We start from the raw sequence: 23468 nt of genomic DNA on the forward strand, positions 1-23468 counted from the left end.
CACAACATTAGCGCCACAAAACATTGTCCGTTTCCTAAAAAATAATGTTAAAAAAATGTTTTAAAACAGTGTCCAGCTGATTACTGACATATTATTCATGTTTAAATAACTTTTACTGCCATTAAATATTGGCTCCAAATATCAGTTTGCGGCCCCCTTGACTACTAATTATCAGTATCAGCCCTGAAAAATATATATCAGCCGAACTCTAAGTCACCCGTAGGCGATCCTACCTCGTGCTTTGCGTCAGCGATGGCCTTGTCCAGCATGACAGGGAAGTGGTGGACTTGCTTCTTCAGCGTGTTGTAGTCGCACGTCAGCGTCCTCAGCGCCGGATGAAGACCCACCAGCTTCATGCGCACTCCTGAGGGACAACAAACCAAATAAAATCACATGATGCTGCGCTCTCTGAGCCTGAGTGGACACGTGTGATTTTTGACCTGCCAGGTTGTCGTGGACGGCCTTCATCTCACTCTCGGCCCTAACGAAGGCCTCCTCGATCACTCGATCCTTCTCCTCCTTCAAGTGCACAAGCTCCGCATCCAGCTGCTTCTGAGCACGCTCCATTTCGCCATCGTAGACCGCAATCTGTGCACATCACATGACATTGCTCACCTTCTGCTACAATTGACGACACACTTGTGTAGACGGGGCTTAAACACACTGCAGGTCAATGTTTGGTTTAGTTTTAAACTCGTTTCATCAGTCATGGCGCATGATGCCAGCATGAAATGAGACTGTTAGCTAACATCAAACACTTTTGCTAGCTAAGCTACGCTAAAATCACCAGCAAAAAAACAACAACTTTAAATGTGAACTGCACTTTTTGGGGAATTCACATATGTTTGTAACACAAAAACACATGTTTTTCTTTTTTTCTAAAGTCGTAAAATACGGCAAGTATGAGGTGGCTAACAGTGCAGCTAATAGGAGTACACTATTCCACCCATAAAGCCCTTATCCAAAAAGCGCCAAACATACTCCATTTACATCTCGTGACCTGAATATTAACAAAGTATTAGCGATATTGTTATTATAAGCGCTAACGCAGAAACTCTTTTTAGTGGCGCCGTGATCACAAAGAGCTAACTAGCTTATGCTGCTATATTGACATATTGAGCTGGTGAGCCTATGAGTTGATAAAAGTTAACTCGAGATTATAAATCATGGCTCTCACCTGGATAGTAGAAGGCTGTGGCCATTAACCAAGAAGTTGGTCAACTTTGACAATCTACTTAGACCCGAAGATGGCGAGAAAGACACAAAAAGACGGTCATTTGCGGCCCTTTTCTTTACCTGCGTGAGGATTAGGAATGAATATTCATCTAAACGGGAAAATATGAACATCCCATCAGTCGGCATCCTACTGAGAGCAGACATTGTACAGTAAGTGGTTGTTTTATTATATTCATAGATGCGTCTGTGAAATTAATACGCCGCTATGAGCTTAAAATGACCAAATAGGTAAATCGTACATGTTATTGTGAATGTGCTTGTTACTACATTACATACATACTTACAGCGTGTATATAAAATGTTGGAGGCTTTTAGATATTTTTTTGGAGCGCTTTATAGAGGGGGTGGGGTGGGGGGGCCACCCACATCTGCGGTCCTCGCCAAGGTTTCTCATAGTCATTCACATTGACATCCCACTGGGTTGAGTCTTTCCTTGCCCTTATGTGGGATCTGAACCGAGGATGTCATTGTGGCTTGTGCAGCCCTATGAGACACTTGTGATTTAGGGCTATATAAATAAACATTGATTAATTGATTGATTGATAATTGTTAGCTGATTTTTGCTAGTGTTTATTTACAATTTAGAATGCATTGAAAAAAGAAAAACATGTGTTCTTGTCCCACACAGGAATTGTGAATGATAAAGAAAATTCCCCCAAAAAAGTGCAGTTCCCCTTTAACGTTGGCATTTGACCACTGATGATGTCATAGGTAGTCCATGCACTGGGGCGGTAGACCGTTTCAAGGCTGCCCACTTTTTTCAACAGTGTAAAAAGACTCATTTGATTTGTTTTGGCAGCAGTGGAACGACTCTTTTCTAAGCCTCAGTGATGTCACAGGGGTAGGGGCGAAGCCAACCTTGGACCTGCGCTCAAACTTGTATTTGTGTGCCGCCAGAAGGCCGAGTTTGGAGACGAGCTGCAGAAATGACAGTGTTTAGATTCTTGCCCGGAGACGGATGCGCTCTTCTATTCTCTGCCTCAGAAATAATGTGATCATTTTTCTATAAATTCATAGATATTCACTACGACCAAGTTTTAAAAGTGATCCAGTGACTGAGGCAGTGTATTCAGATACTCTAAGACAATGTAAGACACTCTAGACATAATGGGCTAGCATACACACACCAGAATACGTTACCTGCGTCCTCAGTTGAGCGCTGGTCCTTTGCGACTCGTGCAGCTGCGCCTCAAGTTCTCGCAGCAGGTGGTGCTGCACACACATCTGCTCCTGCAGCAACACGTTCCTCAGCTGCATCGCCGTCGAGGACTCGTCAGTCTCCACTTCCTCTGCCTGGGTGTCGCACCAAAGACCACACGAGTCAGACACAAGTCAGACATTATATAAGTTCAGAGTGTTGTGGCATACATGCTTTTTGCCATTTGAACAATAGCACCCTCTAGTGTTTAGTGTATGACACCAAGCGTTCTACCTGCACTGCCTCCTCAATCTGCAACTGGTCTCCAGCTTTCTGGCCTGATGCCTCCCCTTGTGTCGTTTTAGACCATTCCAATTGCTGCTGTAACGTGTCCACCATGGCACTTTTTTCCATCAACTGTCTCTCCAGCTCAGCAAGGTGGCGCTCTCTCTGACGGGCCTGGATCTCCTGGCGAGACACTTCCCTCCGCAGCGCCTCTACATCCTGCGGCACACGCCAACGATCAGTCAGTTGTCCTGTACAGCTCCACCTTTTGCCTCAGCCGTGTGAAAGGTACCTGGTTGCAGCTGCATGCTACTTCGGCGCTTCTGCAAGAGGTCAGCTCGCGCTTCAGATGCCTGTTTTCCGCTTCCAGGATCTCCAGCTGTTTCTCCAGGTCTGTCGCCCCCTGCAGGTGGAAACAAGGTTCATTCAGAGCACTGGAATGAGGTCACGTAGTCTCTGCTCCCAACACACCAGTTCTGAGCGAAGTCTCGCCACCTCCTGTGTTTGGTCAAGAAGTTTCTTCTCCAGATCTTCAACCTGCAAACACAACAAAAAAACAACTCAGCATGTCACACACTTCATCTACTGCAGATCCTGTTGGTGTGTGCGCTTCTCATCAAGTGCATTGTTGTGGTGTTCTACATCAACTTCCCAGTATGGAGAATGTCATTTCAGTCAGCTGATGGTAGTCTAATGATCTGGGTGGCTGACGTACCTGGGAGTGCAGCCGAGGGATCAGCTGCTCTTTGTCCACGCCACCTGACACACACACACACGCACACGCACACACACACACACACGCACACACACACGCGTTACAACACTGCTGTTGTGTTTCTTTTGGGATTAGTTTAACAAAGTTCTAGAACACGAGCGCATGTTTTTCCAGTTGCGAGCTGAACTCACCGCTTAGCGCCACGCCTGCCTCCTGCGCCGCCGCCAGACCGCTCGGCCGCCCGAGCGCCGCGTGGTGCAGCGCTTCAGAGTCGAGGCGGACCCGACGATCACACACTTTGTCCTGAAGAGACTGGACACACACAAACAGGACGTGAAAACCATCATGGATGAGCGGAAGACTTATATAGTTGCTGTTAGCACGTTAGCAAAAGCACAATAGAAACTACCGTACTCAACTTTTTTCCCACCACTTTTAGGCAACAGAAAGTAATATATAAATAGTAGTAGTATAAATAAAATCAAACTTTAATTGAGCCATGATTGATGTAGAAAAATGTGTCAACACATGACAGCAGGGTTATTTACAGTACTCATACTGTATTTACAAAATGCACAAACAAAACATTTGCTTTCGAATGTGTTTAAAAAGTGTTGGGCCTGACAAAATAGCACCCTCTGGTGGTTGTTGCCAACTACTGACCTCAATGATAGCATAGCAGTTTAATGAACCATAATCAGTAAAGGTTACAAGTCTGCAGTGTCGACAACAAGCAAAAGCAAAGGGGAACTGCACTTTATTTTTTATTTAGCACATCATTCACAGTCCTTATGTGAGACAAGAACACATATGTTTTTTTTTTGTTTATGCATTCTTACTCTTAAACACCAGCAAAAATCAGTTCTCAATCGAGGTAAAGGGATTCACCCTATTCCACCTACTATATATATAGTGCTCTAAAAAAACATCAAAAGCCTCCCCGAATGTTTTATATACATGCTGTAAGTATAAATGTCATGTTGTAACAGGCACATTCATAATTACTAAGGGTTAGGGCCGGACAACTAACCAAATTTTAATTTCAATTTTGATTATGGCTTCTCACGATTGTGAAAATACAATAGAAAAAAAACAACGATTAAAAGGTCCGCGAAATGTGCATGCAAATTGTAGAAATTGTGATGGTGAAAAAGATGAGAAGCAAAAGAGTGAGAAAAGAGCATGTCTACGAGAAGTTTGTGATGTCGCCATAGTTGCTATTTTTTATTTGACATAGTGCTAGTATGCCTAATCAATAATCACTAAGCTCAACAAAAAAAGTAAGGGATTAATTCCACTTACAGAGGCACATAATTGGCCAAAAAAACGGAATCCGCTGATAAACGCAAAATAATATCAGGGAAATTGACATAAATGTGAATATAATGTTGTCATTGTGAGGAGAAAAACGTTTGTTTGGGAAAATAACGTTTCCAGTAGCGCTCATTCATCCCCGACACACTCAACCGCCCTGTCCTGATAATGTAAATGTCGAGACGGTCACTTGAAACAACGACTAAACTACGAAACTAAGTTAGCAAAAACAATCTATACACCCACAAAACATCTCATCTGCTTGTGTTGTTGTAATGACATCATCCACATAACAACGAACAAACAGTGGTCGCAACTTAAGAGGAACTCTCGCTCTCTTTTTTTTTTTTTTAACAGCCTCTCAGCTTGACGAACAACAGACCCCTTCACAATAATAGCGCGGTGCGCAACATACGGTCTGACTGTGGTAACAAAAAGGTTTTAAAAAAGCACCTCGCACAAAGATAATGCACTCATAGCACATTTACAAAATGATTATGCCTTGACCTCAAATACTGGTCACAGAGCGCCCCTGGTGACAGGAGCGCAATGTGCAAGTTACGGCGACGCAGCGACTCCATAGACACAAGGAGAAGTCATTTCACCAGAAAGAAATAGAAGAGATTGATGGAGGAGGATATGGAAATTAGGGAACGGGGCGCCAACACCAAGAACAAGAATGAGGGAGCATACATGCTTCCGCACACCTGGGATGCTGTCTTTCATCGGCGACGCCAGGGCGGAGAACAGATACTGTATTGCCAGGTCGGGGAACTTTATTTAGCAGGTAAATCTACTGTTAAAATGTTGGTTGCTGTACTTTAATTGAAAATGTATTGAATTTTTAAAATGTGAGCAGAGAATGTTTCCTCTTGTTAATTTAACCTAAATGATTGGTTGCACTATATTCAATAAGATGTGACTGCATTGGCCAATAATTGTTGTTTACTTGCTTGTATGTATTCATTAATTTATTTATACATAATTCCTTCACAAGCAACAACAGAAATAAAGGAAGTGTCCAGTATGTATTTCACACACACTGCTTGATTTTTTTTTGCTAAAAAAAATACTGAATCGATTTTAACTCACTGAATCGTATTGTTTTAAAAAATATATATATATATAAATGATAAATGGGTTATACTTGTATAGCGCTTTTCTACCTTCAAGGTACTCAAAGCGCTTTGACAGTATTTCCACATTCACCCATTCACACACACATTCACACACTGATGGCGGGAGCTGCCATGCAAGGCGCTAACCAGCAGCCATCAGGAGCAAGGGTGAAGTGTCTTGCCCAAGGACACAACGGACGTGACTAGGATGGTAGAAGGTGGGGATTGAACCCCAGTAACCAGCAACCCTCCGATTGCTGACACGGCCACTCTACCAACTTTGCCACGCCGTCCCTGAATCCCTGAAATACTATTGTCCCTGAATCGTATCGGCAACCACAAATATCGAATCGAAGTTGAAACTAATCATTACACTCCTAATAATAACACGCAATATTTACGTATTTTGCCCTTTTTAAGAATATTGCGGCATAAACATTTTACAGATGTATCTCAACGTTCGCTATTTTCTTCAACAACAGCAACAACTAATCATGGTAGACTTAATGAGAACCAACGACTACTACTTTGGGACAAATGATGATTTGTAAATTTTTGAGCTACAAGTTTTAGAAGCTGTGTGCTAAACAGATCCAGTAAGTATTGCTCAGTGCTTAACAAGAAATACAAACTACGAACATAAAATAATAACCTACTGTACAATGTCTGCTCTCATTGGGAAGCCGACTAATGGTATGTTTATATCTACCTGTTTAAATGGAGGATTACTCATAATCCTCACACATGTTAAAAAACAAACAAAAAAAGAAACAAGCGTCTTTGTGTCTCTCGCGATTTCTGGGTATAAATTTAATCTCAAAGTTGACTAACCTCTCGGTTTATGGCCACAACCTTCTGCTGCATTGCCATCTCAGAGGCGATGCAGCAGCTCACCGGCTCAGTATATTAATGTAACGCATAAGCTAGTTACCTCTCTGTGATCACGGCGCCGCTAAAAGTAGTTCCTCTGCATTAAGCGTTTATAATAACAATATCAGATACTTGGTGAATATGCAGGTTATGACATGTAAATTGAGTATTGTTGGCAGTGTATGGATGTTTCTTAGAGGTTTTTATGAGGGCTTCCCATTAGCTGCATTGTTAGCGACCTCGTACTTGCTGGATATTACGACTTAACAAAAGGAACTAACAATAAATAGACAATAATAAACATCCATCCATCCATCCATTTTGTACCGTGAATGATAGGCAAAATTCCAAAACAAGCACAGTTCCCCTTTAAAAACTAAATTGCAGAAGAAAAACAAGAAGAAGAAGCTTGTTACGTTGGTGGATGTCCACCAGCAGGACCATGTGACCCTCTGGAGATGGAACAGTGTGGCAGTGCGAGAAAAAGAAAAAACAGAAAATAAAGAGGCCACAAATAGTGACACTGTACTCTCACTGGGTCAACTCCTTAGTCCAGGATCGTGGAAGTCCAGGATCATGCCGAACGAGGACAGACAGTCTAAGACTATGACGGACCAGGACTGCCAGTGGTGTGTGTAAACATTCCAGCACTTTCAGGATCAATGAAACCCCTGAATAATCAAATGCGATAGTAAATATGTACAGGCTGAGAACATGGATCCAGTAAGCACGCTGGAGTCTTAAAGGTTTGTGACGTCACTGTGAGTGGGGGAGTATTGCAGCGTCTCACCTGGATGAGCAGCTGCTGCTGCCTGGGTGCGCTTGATTCGTTCAGCTCTGCGGTCAGAAGGGAGCGGCAAGAGAAGGCGGGGCTCGGCAGAGACATAAAGGAGGCGTCCTCCTCACCATCACTCATCAGGAAGTCAAGCGAACTCGCTGCAGGCACAGGTGGATTGGCTTTCAGTCACTTCTTGACCACACACTGACACGCATCTACACCTTTAACTGTGTGATGCATGGTTTTGTTCCACAACAGCACAAACACAATGTTGGTGTGCGGACAAAAAAGTGTGGCCTTAATCTCTAAACTAATTGGCTCACTCTAATCAGCTTCCTAAAGCAGCAAGAAGGGGAATTGTTTTCAGCTGAAAGCAGGTCACGGCTTACGACGTGCACACTTGTAGATGTCAAATCATCTCAAGACAGTTATGAAACTTTCAATTACTCTTCAAAAGCACTGCTTTGTTTTTTGGTGCTCTAAAACAAAGAAGATAGACCCAGAAGCAGAATATACAGTTTACAGGGAAACAAACAGGAAGAGGTGTCCACCACGCAACTTCCATTTATGAACCCCTCTATTTGTGAACTTTTCAATTTTCGAACATTTAGATCATGGCAAATATGTTTTTCTGTGCGAACCATGTCTCTGTGTATGAATGCTTCATTCATTCATGTGTCCTGCTGGCAGTCATTTTGTGTTTGCTCATATTGAAAAAACGACTTCATACCCCAGCACATTTTTAATTGCGATGAGAACTGACTTTTCTGGAAAAAGATGCCAACACGGACCTATTTCACAGCAGTGGAGAAGACTATCATTCAGCAGCACCTCTTCCAAGAGCACACACACACACGGCGCCTTCCGTCTTCCCCTCTGTATGCTCCTTTCTCTCAACTAGTGAGCTGCTCCTTTGTCTATGTCAATGTACTGCAAGTGGATTTTACTCTTTAAAATGTTTATAATTGTAGCAATATGGTTGGTAAAGTTAGGGATTTTCGTGATTTCTGATCATTTGAGGACACCAAAAGAACTTCTGTATGTGTGCGCATATTGGCAGAGTAGCGCATATAGCAAAGTACACCTTGTCGTTGTTGTACTAGCTTGTTAATAACGATATAGTTGATTCATCATAGCACTTTATATTGCCTTCAAAGTGTCCAAACCTTACCTAAAATAGGGATGTTTGTCGAGGCTTATTTATATTTACATTGTTAACATTATTTCTTATGGATACATTTGCTTCACGATACAAACATTTCTATTTATATATTATCTATATTAGGGCTGGGCGATATGGCCTTTTTTTAATATCTCGATATTTTTAGGCCATATCGCGATACACAATATATATCTCGATATTTTGCCTTAGCCTTGAATTAACACTTGATACATATAGTCACACCAGTATGATGATTCTATGTGTCTACTTTAAAACATTCTTGTTCATACTGCATTAATATATGCTCATTTTAAACTTTCAGGCAGAGAAGGAAATCACAACTAAGTAAATTTACCAAAAATGTATTTATTAAAGTTATTAAGCAGTGGCACAAACATTCATGTCATTTCCAAAACAGAAAGTGCAAGATTGTCAGACATTTTAAAACAAGCTATTAGTGCACTTTTGTGCATGGTGTCACTAAGATGACTTATCAAAACACTAAATTAAAGTGCACTTTTTGTACAGAACGCCACTACAATAGTTTAAAAACATGATGTCACACAAGATATTTCAATAAGTGTCAAATAAAAATAAGCTGCATAATAGGAAATCAAATAGTGTTCGTCCTTCGCTATGTTGTATGTTCCTGCGGACATTATCTCCTTTTGTTGTCGACTCTATTTTTCACACGGTGTTGATGTGAAAATGTTTGCCTCGGCATTTTGATGGTGTGGGCGTGTGGCACCGAACGGAGATGTTGACATGAGTAAGCACTCTTCATTCTCTAGTAGGTGACTTTTCAAATTATGCAACATATTAGCAGTAATGCTACTTTTTGTAGAAACGCTTTTGCCCCACAGTTGACAAATTACGGTTGTCTGTTCGACATATTCCCACTTGAAGCCAAACCACCGCCAGACGATGGACCCCATGCTGTTTTTCTTGGGAATTAATTCTTCCTTCATTTGTTACCAGATTCGCACCTTCTTTCTCTCGTATTACCACTCGCACCACAGCTAACTTTAGCCATGTCGCTACCTCTCTGCTCCGCGAGGGTGTATACATATGTGACGTATGACGTGACAGTATGTGACGTATGTAGAAGGTGCGCTTGCTGTCTGTGAGAAGGAGACACAAGAAGGAGTGGGAAGAGCCTGTCGTGTAATGCCAGCAGCTAAAAGCAACCGCGTGAGAACGTATACTCGAATATCACGATATAGTCATTTTCTATATCGCACAGAGACAAACCCGCAATATATCGCGTATATCGATATATCCCCCAGCCCTAATCTATATACAAACCCTGTTCAAGAAACAATTAAGTTCATATATCGAGCTTCCATTGTATGTCATTTAAATGAGCTTTCTGTGCTCATCGCTAACTACACCGACTGGCTCACATGTCAACACAGCTTCAGTATGGTCGACTGAGCAAACACACACACACACACAATGTGCTGGAGTGCCACAAATGTTATTGCCTTAATGCATTTCATTTGCGCTGTTAAGGAATAATTATTCTGCCTCAAAACTCCTCTTTGGGAGAGGATCTTTTATGACATCCTCAGGCTGAAAAGCAACTTAGAGAGCATAAAAAGATTATTTGAAATGCGACGCTATGCACAGCGGAAACATGGACATATTTACTATTGTTTAGCATAAATGTTGACCGTGTGCCCACTTGTTTGTCTCACTGCTGCCTCAGACCATTCATGACAGATACACGCATGCACACACACACTCACCGTCAAAAGAGAAGTCGTTCTTCCAGAGCTCCTGCAGACAGGGGGTGTGGCCGAGGTCCCACGTCTTTCTTGGTCCAAACATGACCGTGGGACTGAGCAGCTGGAATGACTTCCGGACCGGCTGCATAGAAAACACAGACTCGTTGGTTAGTAGTAGTCATTCCATACTGCGATTTAAAAAAAAAAAAAAAAGTCTACAACCAGCAACTTTCTAATGACAACCAGATACAGCAGAAGCGGTGTCTAATGTGCATTAGTGCCACCTGCAGGACCCAGAAGGAATATGTTATCAGACAGACATTTTAGCGATTAGTGGGCCTTAAATGTGACAAGTGAAAGTTTTTCTGTTGACTGCGGGAGACAAGTCAAAGAACGGCTTAGAGCCTCTTACAACAAATATATCCATCACTCACAGCTCTCCACCCCATTCCACCATTATCTATGCGCCACTATTCCCAACTGCCTGTAAATCCATCATCCTCGTCGCTCACCTGTGCTCGTGTGCGGTTTGATGAGCGCACCCGGCGCTCGTGGTCCGACCAGCTCTTGTTGATGAGCATTCCGACCCAGCCTAGCATGCCGACATGCACACGGTCAGGAAGGACTAAATGAAAGTAATCTTATCATCTTGGCGGCCGGCAGATGGCCCGGCGTGTCACGTGTGTCACATGACCCGACAGTGTAGCATTAAACTAGGGTGGACAACGCTGCTCTGCATATAAAGTGTTTCCCACACATTCATTTATTTGTGGCGGCCCGCCACGAAAGAATTACGTCCGCCACAAATAAAATTTTTTAAAAAATAATAAAAAAATAAAAAAAATAAAATATATATATATATATATATATATATATATATATATATATATATATATATATATATATATATATATATATATATATATTTTTTTTTTGTCCTGTCCAGCTTCTCAGGCAAATCATATAGTTGATGTAGATGCCCATATAGGCTGTTCAGATTTACTTTACAAAAGAGAAGTGTAGGATACTTCTCGTTGTTTTATTTGTATTTGACCACTACTGTTTTCTGTTTATTTGTTACTGACTGTGGCAGGACACCTCTGCCTCTGTTTCTCTTTATGTTGCTGGTAAATAATATGGTTGTAGTAGTAGGCTAAAGTTAAATTATTTAGTATGCACTAATTAAAGGGGCAGAGCTTTGAGACATTTTACCTTTTATATTTTATAAGATATATTTTTTGTAAGAACCACAATTAATAAATATATTTCAGTGAATAACTTATTGTTCAAATCTGTATATAAATATGTACATAAAGTGTTGTAATTATATTGTAAAAGGGATGGATGGATGGACCTTTAAAACAAAACTGTTATTAATTAGTAAGTATACATTTTTTGAGCCTTTTTAGAGAAAATCATATTGTAGTAAATTATGCAATTACTTGATGATGTCATGGTGACCACCCCCATAGCCACGCCCCCACCGCCACAGGTATCTTGGCAGTTTATGGGAAACACTGATATACACAGTACAAGGAAGTTGAATTCTGGAGGATTTGTGTTGTAATTTAACAACTTTTGTGTTCTTATTGAATCCATACATCTTCTTCAGCGTTTGTACTGGAGATGTCCGATAATGGCTTTTTTGCCGATATCCGATATTGTCCAACTCTTAATTACTGATATCAACCGATACCAATATATACAGTCGTGGAATTAACACATTATTATGCCTAACTTTGTTGTGATGCCCCGCTGGATGCATTAAACAATGTAACAAGGTTTTCCAAAATAAATCAACTCAAGTTATGGAAAAAAATGCCAACATGGCACTGCCATATTTATTATTGAAGGTTGAGGTGGGCGGGGTTGGGGGTAGCGGGGGTGTATATTGTAGCGTCCCGGAAGAGTTAGTGCTGCAAGGGGTTCTGGGGTATTTGTTCTGTTGTGTTTATGTTGTGTTACGGTGCGGATGTTCTCCCGAAATGTGTTTGTCATTCTTGTTTGGTGTGGGTTCACAGTGTGGCGCATATTTGTAACAGTGTTAAAGTAGTTTATACGGCTACCCTCAGTGTGACCTGTATGGCTGTTGACCAAGTATGCGTTGCATTCACTTGTGTGTGTGAAAAGCCGCAGATATTATGTGACTGGGCCGGCACGCAAAGGCAGTGCCTCTAAGGTTTATTGGCGCTCTGTACTTCTCCCTACGTCCGTGTACACAGCGGCGTTTTAAAAAGTCATACATTTTACTTTTTGAAACCGATACCGATAATTTTGAAACCGATAATTTCCGATATTACATTTTAAAGCATTTACCGGCCGATAATATCGACATATTATCGGACATCCCTAGTTTGTACTCATTATGGTCGTGGGCGAGCTGACGCTTACCCCAGCTCACCTAAGGTTACAGGGAGGGTACACGCTAAGGGTGCAACAATTAGTCCACATTGTTGACTAAAATCGACAATATTTCAAATTCATTTGTCGATAATAGTTATGCCGGTTATATACGGTTATGTCATCACTAATTTTTTTCTAGACAAAAACGAACATGCACGCTTGGTGGCCAGTAGAGAACCAGACCAGAAAAAGCAAAATGGTTGCAGCCATTGTAACAACACTGTGAGCAAAAACATGTAAAGTATGGTAAATTTCAGTCTAAACAAGTTAAAAACAAAAATAACTTTCTCAGTTTGCAAATACCTCGCTTTTAATAGCAGAAAGTCTGTGATTCGGGAGCATTTAAAGCAGAGGCATGTTAGACCGGACAGGAGTTAGCTGAGCTAACAACAGCCAGACGTAGCTGAGTAAAAAATAGATTTAATCATCATTTTAGTCAAAGTCCGCCAGCTTAGCTGTGTCTATATACCTGTGTACATCTTTCTAAACACATCATCATCACAAATTACAGCTAGAAAGTGTGTTGTTGTTTTTATTGCTGCTATTTTGACTGCACTTCACTTCCTTGCTTTTAAATGGACAAGTTTGATTTGATTGAAACTTTTATTAGTAGATTGCACAGTTTAGTACATATTCTGTACCATTGACCACTAAATGGTAACACCCGAATACGTTTTTCAACTTGTTTAAGTCGAGGTCCACGTAAATCAGTTCATGATAACAACTATTATTTTGTCACAACCCAATGAGCAGCAAGGTTTATAAGTATTTCTGTATAAAGTAGTCATCTTTGTTGCTGGGTGGCAACACACCTAAAAATACTGAAAATTACTTGAAAACCGGATGACTAAATTTGAGCCACTTTATAATCCGATTGGTCGACTAACTGTTAAGATAGTGCATGATTAGTCGACTATCAAAATGGTCGTTATTTGCAGTCCTACAACACGCTAGACTGGACAAGTCACTTCAAGTTTATACTCATAACAGAAGTAATTTGAAGACCCTTTCCATTTGGAGCAAGTCTAGAATCATGCTCCTCATACACTGAAGAAAGTTGAACAAATGACTACTGACTGCATCTGACGTAAACAAGCTACAGCAACACCTTAGTTACTTAGACACATAAATCAAACTACAACATTTTTTTCAAAAATAAGAGGATTTAAAAGGGTGCCTTTAATCATGTAAATCACAAGTTTGGATCCCAGTGTTCTATGTTTGCTAGCAAGGTTAAAATGTCAATGCAAGGATCTGCTAATGTGTTTGCAGCGGTACACAACAGTGGCGCTCTAGTGTTTTTAGGAAGTTGCTGCAAAAATGTTTGTCTTCCAAGTTTTGAACTGAACTAGTGGACCGGTATAGTGTCATTGCTGGGATGGATTCGGCCCAAAGCCTCCCAACACTGTTCAGAGAGGTGGACTGTGTGTCCTGTATAAAAACAGCACACACGTTGTGAATATCGTGTACTGTAGGTCAGATGAGGATGTTGTATAATTGGCATTGCTTCATCTTTAAAATGGCTCGCCATGCAGTGCAGTAATGTCATGCATGCTTAAAGCACTGCCAGAAAAAGTCCTAAAAAAATAATGGTCTCTCTGAAAATTGCAGATTTTTCCATGTATTAGTGTTCGAAATTCAGGGTTAGCACTCAGGTTTCCTACTTGTTGCCTAAAATTTTCCAGGACATCTTTCACCGCTACGGAGAGAAATGATCACACTATACACTAATACATTCCACCCACTAAGAGGTATTTTCTACAGTTGTAACTGCTAACTGATTTAGCCATGTTAAATCACAATCATTTAAGCCAACAGTGGAAATAATAAATGGCAGTTGTTCAAATGAACATGTAACGGCGTGGCGCAGTTGGGAGAGTGGCCGTGCCAGCAACCTGAGGGTTCCTGGTTCAATCCACAACTTCTACCAACCTCGTCACGTCCGTTGTGTCTTTGAGCAAGACACTTCACCCTTGCTCCTGATGGGTCGTGGTTAGGGCCTTGCATGGAAGCTCCTGCCATCAGTGTGTGTGAATGGGTGAATGTGGAAATAGTGCCAAAGTGCTTTGAGTACCTTGAAGGTAGAAAAGCGCTATACCAGTATAACCCATTTAAATGAACATGTAATAGATTTTACTGCCTACATTTCTCATTTTAAAGGGCTGATGTTCTCTGTTGACAACTATTTTATTGAAAATTAACCAGCTTAAGTCTACTACAAAAGTAGCTAACCTCTCTAATTTCTTTACCCCTTTTATCCGTGCAGATACACGGTATGTTAATTCATATGTTGTTTTCTTCCACTTATTTTTACTCTTTCTACTGTCAACAAGGCTGCAACAAATGAACACATAAAATACGAAGGCAAAAGTGGCCGAGAATATAACCTGTTAGCTATAAAATCAGATCTTGTGTGTTGCATCTTACTGCATATCCTTAACAGGGTCTGAATAGTTGCTAAATGTAGTGACAAATTCAATTGGAAGCAAAACTACTCTCAGCAGAAATGCAAATTTGATTGACTGATATCATCACATGGGGCGCTGTGTCTCAATTCTGCCCAGAATATAGGGTGACAGCAGACATGCATGCATAACTTTTAGCCTTTATGACCTGCAAAACGACTTAAATTGATCTGAAGTTACTTTAGGAGCTAGCAGATACACAACAGCTAAGCACACCGGCTAGACCAGGGGTCGGCAACCTTTACCACTCAAAGAGCCATTTTGGAAAGTTTCACAAATTAAAGAAAACAATGGGAGCCACAAAAAATTTTTGATAATTTAAAATGAAAAACACCGCATACAAAGCTTGAATTGCTTTGTGCTATGTTAACCAGGGGTCTCTGACACACGCACCGGCACGCATCTTAATATGGAAATTTAATGTTAGAGCGGCCCGCGACTTTTAATTGAATGGCGCTTGATAGCGTCTTTCTTACCAACCCTCTCAATTTTCCGGGAGACTCCCAAATTTCAGGACGTGCTGGCACTGCTTTTAGCGCCCTCTACTGCCTGCCCAAATAGTGTACCTGCTTGGCCACATGTTGAATGCAGCTTTTGCTTGCTCAGTTGCTCACGTAAGTGACAGCAAGGCATACTAGTTCAACAGCTACACAGGTTACACTGACGGTAGTCGTACAAAAACAACTTTAACACTGTTACGTTACAAATTTGCGCCACACTTTGAACCCACACCAAAAAAGAATGACAAACACATTTCTGGAGAACATCTGCACTGTAACACAACATAAACACAACACAACAAATACCCAGAATCCCATGCAGCCCTAACTCTTCCGCTCAACCGACGCACGGAGAGGGGGGGGTTGATGTGTGGGGGGGTTTGGTGGTATCGGGGGTGTATAATGTAGACCGGAAGAGTTAGGGCTGCATGGGATTCTGGGTATTTGTTGTGTTGTGTTACGGTGCGGATGTTCTCCAGAAATGTGTTTGTCATTCTTTTTTGGTGTGGGTTCACAGTGTGGTGCATATTTGTAACGTAATAGTGTTAAAGTTGTTTTATAAGGCCACCGTCAGTGTAAGCTGTGTGGCTGTTGAGCAAGTATGCCTTGCTGTCTCCTACGTGTGCAAGTAAAAGCTACATATAACATGTGGCCGGGCTGGCATGCTGTTTGTACATGCTATAGAGGACAATTAATGCGGTGCCATTAGGGCACGCCCTTGATTAAGTAATTAGAGTGAAAATAGGATTATATTTGCCCTGGGAGATTCTAGGAGAGGCAGTCTCCTGGGAAAATCGGGGGGGTCGTAAAGTATACTGGGGAAACCGTGTGGGTTGGCAAGTATGCAGCTGAGCCGCATCAGAGTGGTCAAAGAGCCGCATGCGGCTCCGGAGCCGCAGGTTGCCGACCCCTGGGCTAGACATATGTAATAAGTGTCCTTAATTGAACAATATTGCAGTCTTAAACGACACATTTCGCGATATAAACAATTATCATATAATTATAGTTGCATATTACTTACAAAGTCTCCAAGGCAGAAGCATATTGTATCTAACAGACGTGTCCGCATCATTTAATTTACTGCATCATGATCTCAACTTATTGAATAATTGTGGCCACTCGGCGTCGCCAAAAAAAAAAACAATTACCCCTCCACCTAAATTTTAAAGACAGCAGAAGTCGATTCCAATTGTACATAAAGAGGTGCTGTAAGTATTTTTCACACCTACTGTTGTTCTCAAAGTAATTTCACTTGATCCAGTCTTTTCTAATATTACACTATTAAAAAATATACTAGGGCTGCAACTAACGATTAATTTGATAATCGATTAATCTGTCGATTATTACTTCGATTAATCATCGGATAAAAGAGACAAACTACATTTCTATCCTTTCCAGTATTTTATTGAAAAAAAAACAGCATATTGGCACCATACTTATTTTGATTATTGTTTCTCATCTGTTTGTACATGATGCAGTTTACAAATAAAGGTTTATAAAAAAAAATAAAAAAATAAAAAACCTTTTTTTTTTTTTTTTTTGTCTCTGCGCATGCACATAGCATAGATCCAACGAATCGATGACTAAATTAATCGCCAACTATTTTTTTATAATCGATTTTAATCGATTAGTTGTTGTAGCCCTAAAAAATACAAGTGCTTAGGGCTGGGCGATATGGACCAAAACTGATATGCCAGTATTTTTAGGCCGAATGGCGATACACAGTAGGGAAGGGATTCAAATGGCTCCATTCACTGGTAGATCTCGCGTGACAGGAAGGTGGGGTGTTAATTATTTTGCAATGCAGTCTGCTGAAAACGATGGAAAGCGCCAGTCTTCATAGCAACGGACACTGTGGTCAAAGTTGGAATAGACACGAAACACATTTTAAGATATTCAGCACTCTACTGCTGTCTGGGGGATAACATGGATAGTGCACGCCCCCACTTTGTCACGTTTCATGTGTCAGGTAAACCACGACGAATGGGGCCACAAGATTCCCCTTCTTACTGTACGATACATATCGGTATTTAAAACAAAAAGTGCAAAGTGTGTGGTTTAAACTCAACATCACATTACTGTAACTACCAGTGTTCTAAAAAAATACTTTAAAAAAGGAACGTTACGTAACTTAACCAAAAGAGTAATTTAATTACTAATAGAATTACTCTTTAATAAGTGTAATTACTATGAAAAGTAATGAATGCGTTACTTATATGTCATATGCAAGTTTAGGAGCAGTGTTTGCGTGCATGTATGAATTTGTTAGCTTTAGCAGTTAGCAGCAGGAGTTTGTCGGCTCTGACGGCTATTCTGTTGAATATTTTTACCGGCTTGTGTTACCTCTGGTTAATAAAGCGGAGCCGCCGCCCGCCCTCTGCCAGCCGCCGGAGCTACGGTGCGGGCACGTCGGCTGTACCCGAAGGTGAATGTGGTGGGGAGGGGGGTGTCGGTGTCTGCAGCGACTCCAGATGTGCACCAAATTTGTAACAAAGGCATATCGAAAGATATTTGTGGTATTGTCTCAAATAAAACTTTCTAAAATATACCGATATCAACTGTAATACTGGTGCACCACCCAGCCCTATTCGTGCGGATACCGTATTGATATAATTTTGGTATTGGCCGATCCTCCAGCTCCTATATCGGTATCGTATTGGAGAGAATGTCTTCTTCGGCGGTCATCTTGTTCAGTCACTCTCTGAAATTAAATTTGTACCATCACCAAATTAAGTACTGCCACACTGCCAGTAAGGGAGTTGATTTTGAGTCCATCTTCAAGACGGAAAGGCCCACATTTCATAATAGCAGCCTAGAGCAGTGTCCTATTTTCAGTCACCTTGCTGGAAGTAGAACTCCATGGCTGGTACTAATCTACAGTTTTCTTCACAGACTCACCCACCCGGTCCAGCAAGAGTCACTTTGATCTTATCAGTCCATACTTGTCTTTCAGCTGTCCTTACCTTGGCAAGGAACGCTTTGTACTTCTGGACACACCATTTGTGAATTATGACAGTACTGAATGACGTCTTCGGTCAGCTTCACCTTGCTTTAAATTAGTCTCAAAATATTTAACACCTTATTTCTCACCAACTCTGTTGACTATTTGCTACAAAACCTGTTATGGTTCTGTGATAACTCGCCAATATGGTCATTTATTTTAGTACTGCGTCGCTCTGAAAGACGGGTTCAAACGCTTGACTTTTAAGAGTCATGTCTTTTATTTTTTTATATATAAAGGCCATGCTGATGTCCTCCTGACACATTTTCCCTTGTTACACAAAAACCTTTAAGCCTGAGCACAACCATGACTCTGTCATTAGCTGGCCCATGCAAGCAACACGGTAACAGCGATAGCAGTCTAGCCTATTTTATCGACATGCTAACAGCATTATCCAGCTGCCTCGTTCTATCAACGTGCTGACAGCGTTAGCAACAGTTGTAAAGGAACAAAATGGTAACACACAATTTTCTCTACGAGCAAGATGTGGTTCATTTTTTCTCTCAATATCCAGAAGCATTTCAAGGCACAAATTAGATTTTTTTTTTAAGGTACATATATACACACAGTATGTATGATGAGTCCACTATTTAATAAACTCACTTGCATGTGCAAGGACAAAGGCAAAGGTATAAAAAAAAAAAGCATGGTCATCATCATGTATGCATGATTTGATCAAAGCTAACACGCCCAATCCTGAGCAGACACATCTGACCTTGTGTGTGTGTCTGTGTGTGTGTGCTGCCTCCATCTTTGTTCCATTATTCTTACCTCGGTGTAGCCATCATCCCTCCATCCTCATCCTCATCCTCCTCAATATAGCCTCATAGTGACACACAGCAGCAAGATGTGTGTCAACGCCACCCACCGACCCCCTTAACACACACGCACACACATATGCTTCGTTTCCCCAGCAACAGCAGCTACAGCGTTACACCTTTAGCTCCGCCTCTTATCCAGCCCCCACCCATACAGATAAATATTTCAGCATCCAATGAAGCAGGTGGAATGGCTCCTCCCCCAACATCACCCCAATGACCACTGTGAAAGTTGGAATGCAGTTGTCAGACAGCCACGTTGTATCCCACCGGGCATCTTCCTAATTGTTTATGATACGGTAGACAAGTGATTATAGATTTTCTATAGTGATTACAATCCCACAGGAGGAAATTTTGTGTTGCACGCCGCACAATCAAACCACACCCCCTGTGAGCCTCACAGAGCATTTGACAATAAAAGGAAATATTACTATGACGCTGCACGGTTGTACACCACAACAGAAGTGTGTATTACGGAGTGTCGCTTTTTGTTTCCGCGCATGCGGTGGGTCAAAAAGCAGTTGACCGACAAAGTGCTCCACTTTCCGTGACATCATGTATGAAAGTGGGATTACATAACATTTTTAATCTGACCAAGCGTGCTCACGTAACGTGACCACTGATCAGAAATATTGACATTACTGATGACATCACACCTCCAAGTGAACATCGCGACAGTAGCCTGGCGTGTCAGAGTAGTCACGGTAACGATACCATACGATGGAACACGGCTCACCTGGACTCGCTTCCGGCGGGCGCCACCTAGTCTGCCCTTCATCCTTGTGCACTTCTTCTGAGGAATCCCATCCCCCACTAAGAGTCCACGGTCGGGGACCTCACCAAAGTTTGGGCTCACGTCCTTTTGGGTGTAGCTCTTAAAAAAGCTGTAGAGCGCCAGGACCGCCAAGGGGCACAGTACATACATGACCCCGCCCCCCCTTAGTCTTAATTTAGATCAGCATCACTGGATCACCGCAGGACAAGACCAGTGCTCCTAGTCTCCTTCCGGCTGCATGGTGGCCAAACTTTGGGTGCTGTGCTCTCCCGTGGACGTATAGGACTATAAGCAAAGTGTCTTCTTAATGAAATGTTTTTTGAGAAGATGAAAATACGAGGAAAAAAAGAAACACGTTTGTGGTCCGCTTGAAAGAAAGACGTCCTCACTTGTGTTTTTGGTTAGGATGGTAAGACTCCCAGGCTGCTGATTGGACGAGGTGGTCGGTGCACCAGCAGATTAATGCTTCACCTTACTCACGCTCGCACTCGGACCACCCCCTGTCCCTTCCCCCATGACCATCTGTTGCTCAGGACGATGATGATGTAACACAGTGATGACAGATAACACAATGCTAAAGTGGGCACTCCAGTAGGTATGAGAGCTGTATTATTAAATAACAAACATTTGAATTAATTATTGATCTTGTACATGCACTGCATCCTACTGACAGATGGTTTCAGTTTTATGACCACCTTAATGTATGCTTCAAGTTAACTTTAACATTACAACTTTACCCACAGCAAGAACCCAACAACCAGACACACGCCCACTATGTGACGACCTGGAGGATGGTGGTATGCGGCGTGACCGACAGAGACAATTCAATCTTCTGACCCATGCTTCGCATCAACAGAAGCCTTTCCAGTCCGCTGATCACTTTCAGTACTCTAATGAGAGGGCGGGGCCTCAGTGAAGCCACTCAGTGTAAACCAATCAATTGAAGCTTTGTTGTTAGGGTTCACTGAAGTTTTTCTCCAAGTGTGAAATGAACATAGTCTTCCTTCATTAGCAGATCAACATTATCCCTGACAGCAATGAAAGTGTGCCATTACCATGGTGACCGTGGACCACCTCCTTTGGTGGTCTCAAATGTTCCCTGGCCCCAACTTGACATTTTTTCACGAGACCAAAAACTGTCAACAAGCTCATTTAGATTGTGGAACCTGGTCATGTGACTATGCAGGACACGGTCAAGTTGGCTACACACTATACAAACTTGTTTTCATTCACATAGCAGTTATGGCTGCCCTCAGAGGGCTGCTTGTATCAGCAAATAATGTAGGAATTTGCCTGTGCATTTGATTATTATTTACATTTTTTATGTACACAGTTAGAAAAAACCTGTAGATTTTATAGTAAGAACCTGGCAACTAAGGTACTAGAATTTTACTGTAAAATATACAGTATTTTTACAACGTATTATGATAAATGGAAATACAGTACCAGAACTAAAAGAAAAGTACTTTTTACGGTAAAAACAAGTAGCTCAGTGGCCACAATTTTACTGTAAAATATATGGTGGTTTTTGCTACCTATTACTGTAATTATTATTACTGTAACAGTACCACTGTTTTTTTTTTATTTTGGCAACTGAGCTGCCAGTTTTAGAAAACCTGTACCATTTTTCCCATTTACAGTAATACAGTGTAAAAAAAAACAAAAACTTAATATTTACGGTAAACTCAATTGGCAGAATTTAGCAGTAAAAAACTGTTTTTTTTTTTTCAGTAATATTCTTTAAAAAAAAAAAAAACATCATAAATGTTACCGTAAAATCTATCGTAATTTTTGCAGTGTACAATTGGATGGATAACTTGATTTGAAATCATAAGTCAAAAAGCTATTTATATTTTTTTTAAGGAAATTATGATACTAGGATAGTTGTTCCAATATTAGATACTATTAAAGTTTTAAAAATGTATGCATTTCATGCAGTGCATGTATTTTTTTCTGTCAAAATGAAAAGAATGAATACATTTAGTAAGAAAAAAATAAGGTACTTAAGGGACAAGCGGTAGAAAATGGACTTTGACGCATATTATTACCAGCCGTTCTCGAGCTAAAAAAATTATGTTAAAGTTCAAGTCTCAACGATCGTCACACACACACTCCGTGTGGTGAACTTTACCCTCTGCATTTGACCCATCCCCATGTTCACCTCCTGGGAGGTGTGGGGAGCAGTGAGTAGCAGCGTGAGCCACGCTCGGGAATCCTTTGGTGGTTTAACCCCCAATTCCAACCCTTGATGCTGACCGCCGAGCAGGGAGGCAATGAGTCCCATTTTTATAGTCTTTGGTATGACTCGGCCGGGGTTTGAACTCACGACCTACGACACTCTAACCGCAAGGCCACTGAACAGGTATATATATATATATATATATATATATATATATATATATATATATATATATATATATATATATATATATATATATATATATATATATATATATATATATATATATATATATATATATATATATATACAGTATATATATATATATATATATTAGGGCTGCAACAACTAATCGATAAAATCGATTATTAAAATAGTTGCCGATTAATTTAGTCATCGATTCGTTGGATCTATGCTATGCGCAGAGTTTTTATTTTTATTAAACCTTTATTTATAAACTGCAACATTTACAAACAGCTGAGAAACAATAGTCAAAATAAGTATGGTACCAGTATGCTGTTTTTTTCCCAATAAAATACTGGATAGGATAGAAATGTAGTGTTTGTCTCTTTTATCCGATTAATCGAAGTAATAATCGACAGATTAATCGATTATCAAATTAATCGTTAGTTGCAGCCCTAATATATATATATATATTTATTCTTATTTTAACCAAAAAAATGGAAAGTATGATAATAGCTCCGCCACTCCCAGTCTGTGGAACGCTCTCCCTGACCACCAGAGGGCACCACAGACTGTAGATGCTTTTAAAAAAGGCTTAAAAACCCTTCTTTTTAAAAAAAACATCGTTTTATATATATGCACACTAGTTCTATCTATTAAGCTGTTGTAGTTTTTATTATTTTTTTATTATCTTTTTATTTTTTAATACACTGTAGCACTTTGAGGTTGTTTACTCAATGTAAAGTGCTTTTTACAAATAAAATCTATTATTATTATTATTATAATTGTTCCAATATTGGA

General features: G+C 40.8%; 1 protein-coding gene across 5 annotated transcripts in view; it reads right to left on the reverse strand.

Moving 5' to 3' along the window:
* The window catches only part of LOC133630813 (kinesin-like protein KIFC3), a 33070-nt gene that overhangs the window by 8207 nt on the left and 1395 nt on the right, over positions 1–23468 (reverse strand). Inside the window, exons 1-12 of one of the 5 annotated variants that reach the window (XM_062022582.1) lie at positions 20267–20735; positions 10365–10485; positions 7467–7612; positions 3566–3686; positions 3375–3418; positions 3131–3196; positions 2952–3062; positions 2669–2878; positions 2377–2529; positions 2095–2154; positions 441–588; positions 234–364 (exon numbers count right to left, since the gene is read on the reverse strand). In XM_062022582.1, coding sequence (XP_061878566.1) covers positions 234–364; positions 441–588; positions 2095–2154; positions 2377–2529; positions 2669–2878; positions 2952–3062; positions 3131–3196; positions 3375–3418; positions 3566–3686; positions 7467–7612; positions 10365–10485; positions 20267–20455 — 1500 coding nt within the window. In that variant the 5' untranslated portion in view covers positions 20456–20735. Of the gene's footprint in view, positions 1–233; positions 365–440; positions 589–2094; positions 2155–2376; positions 2530–2668; positions 2879–2951; positions 3063–3130; positions 3197–3374; positions 3419–3565; positions 3687–7466; positions 7613–10364; positions 10486–19483; positions 19599–20266; positions 20738–23468 lie in introns of those variants that run through there. The other 4 variants (XM_062022572.1, XM_062022609.1, XM_062022599.1 and 1 more) reach the window with 4 other exon arrangements.

Source organism: Entelurus aequoreus, linkage group LG02, assembly GCF_033978785.1.
Source record: "Entelurus aequoreus isolate RoL-2023_Sb linkage group LG02, RoL_Eaeq_v1.1, whole genome shotgun sequence".
Classification (NCBI taxonomy): domain Eukaryota; kingdom Metazoa; phylum Chordata; class Actinopteri; order Syngnathiformes; family Syngnathidae; genus Entelurus; species Entelurus aequoreus.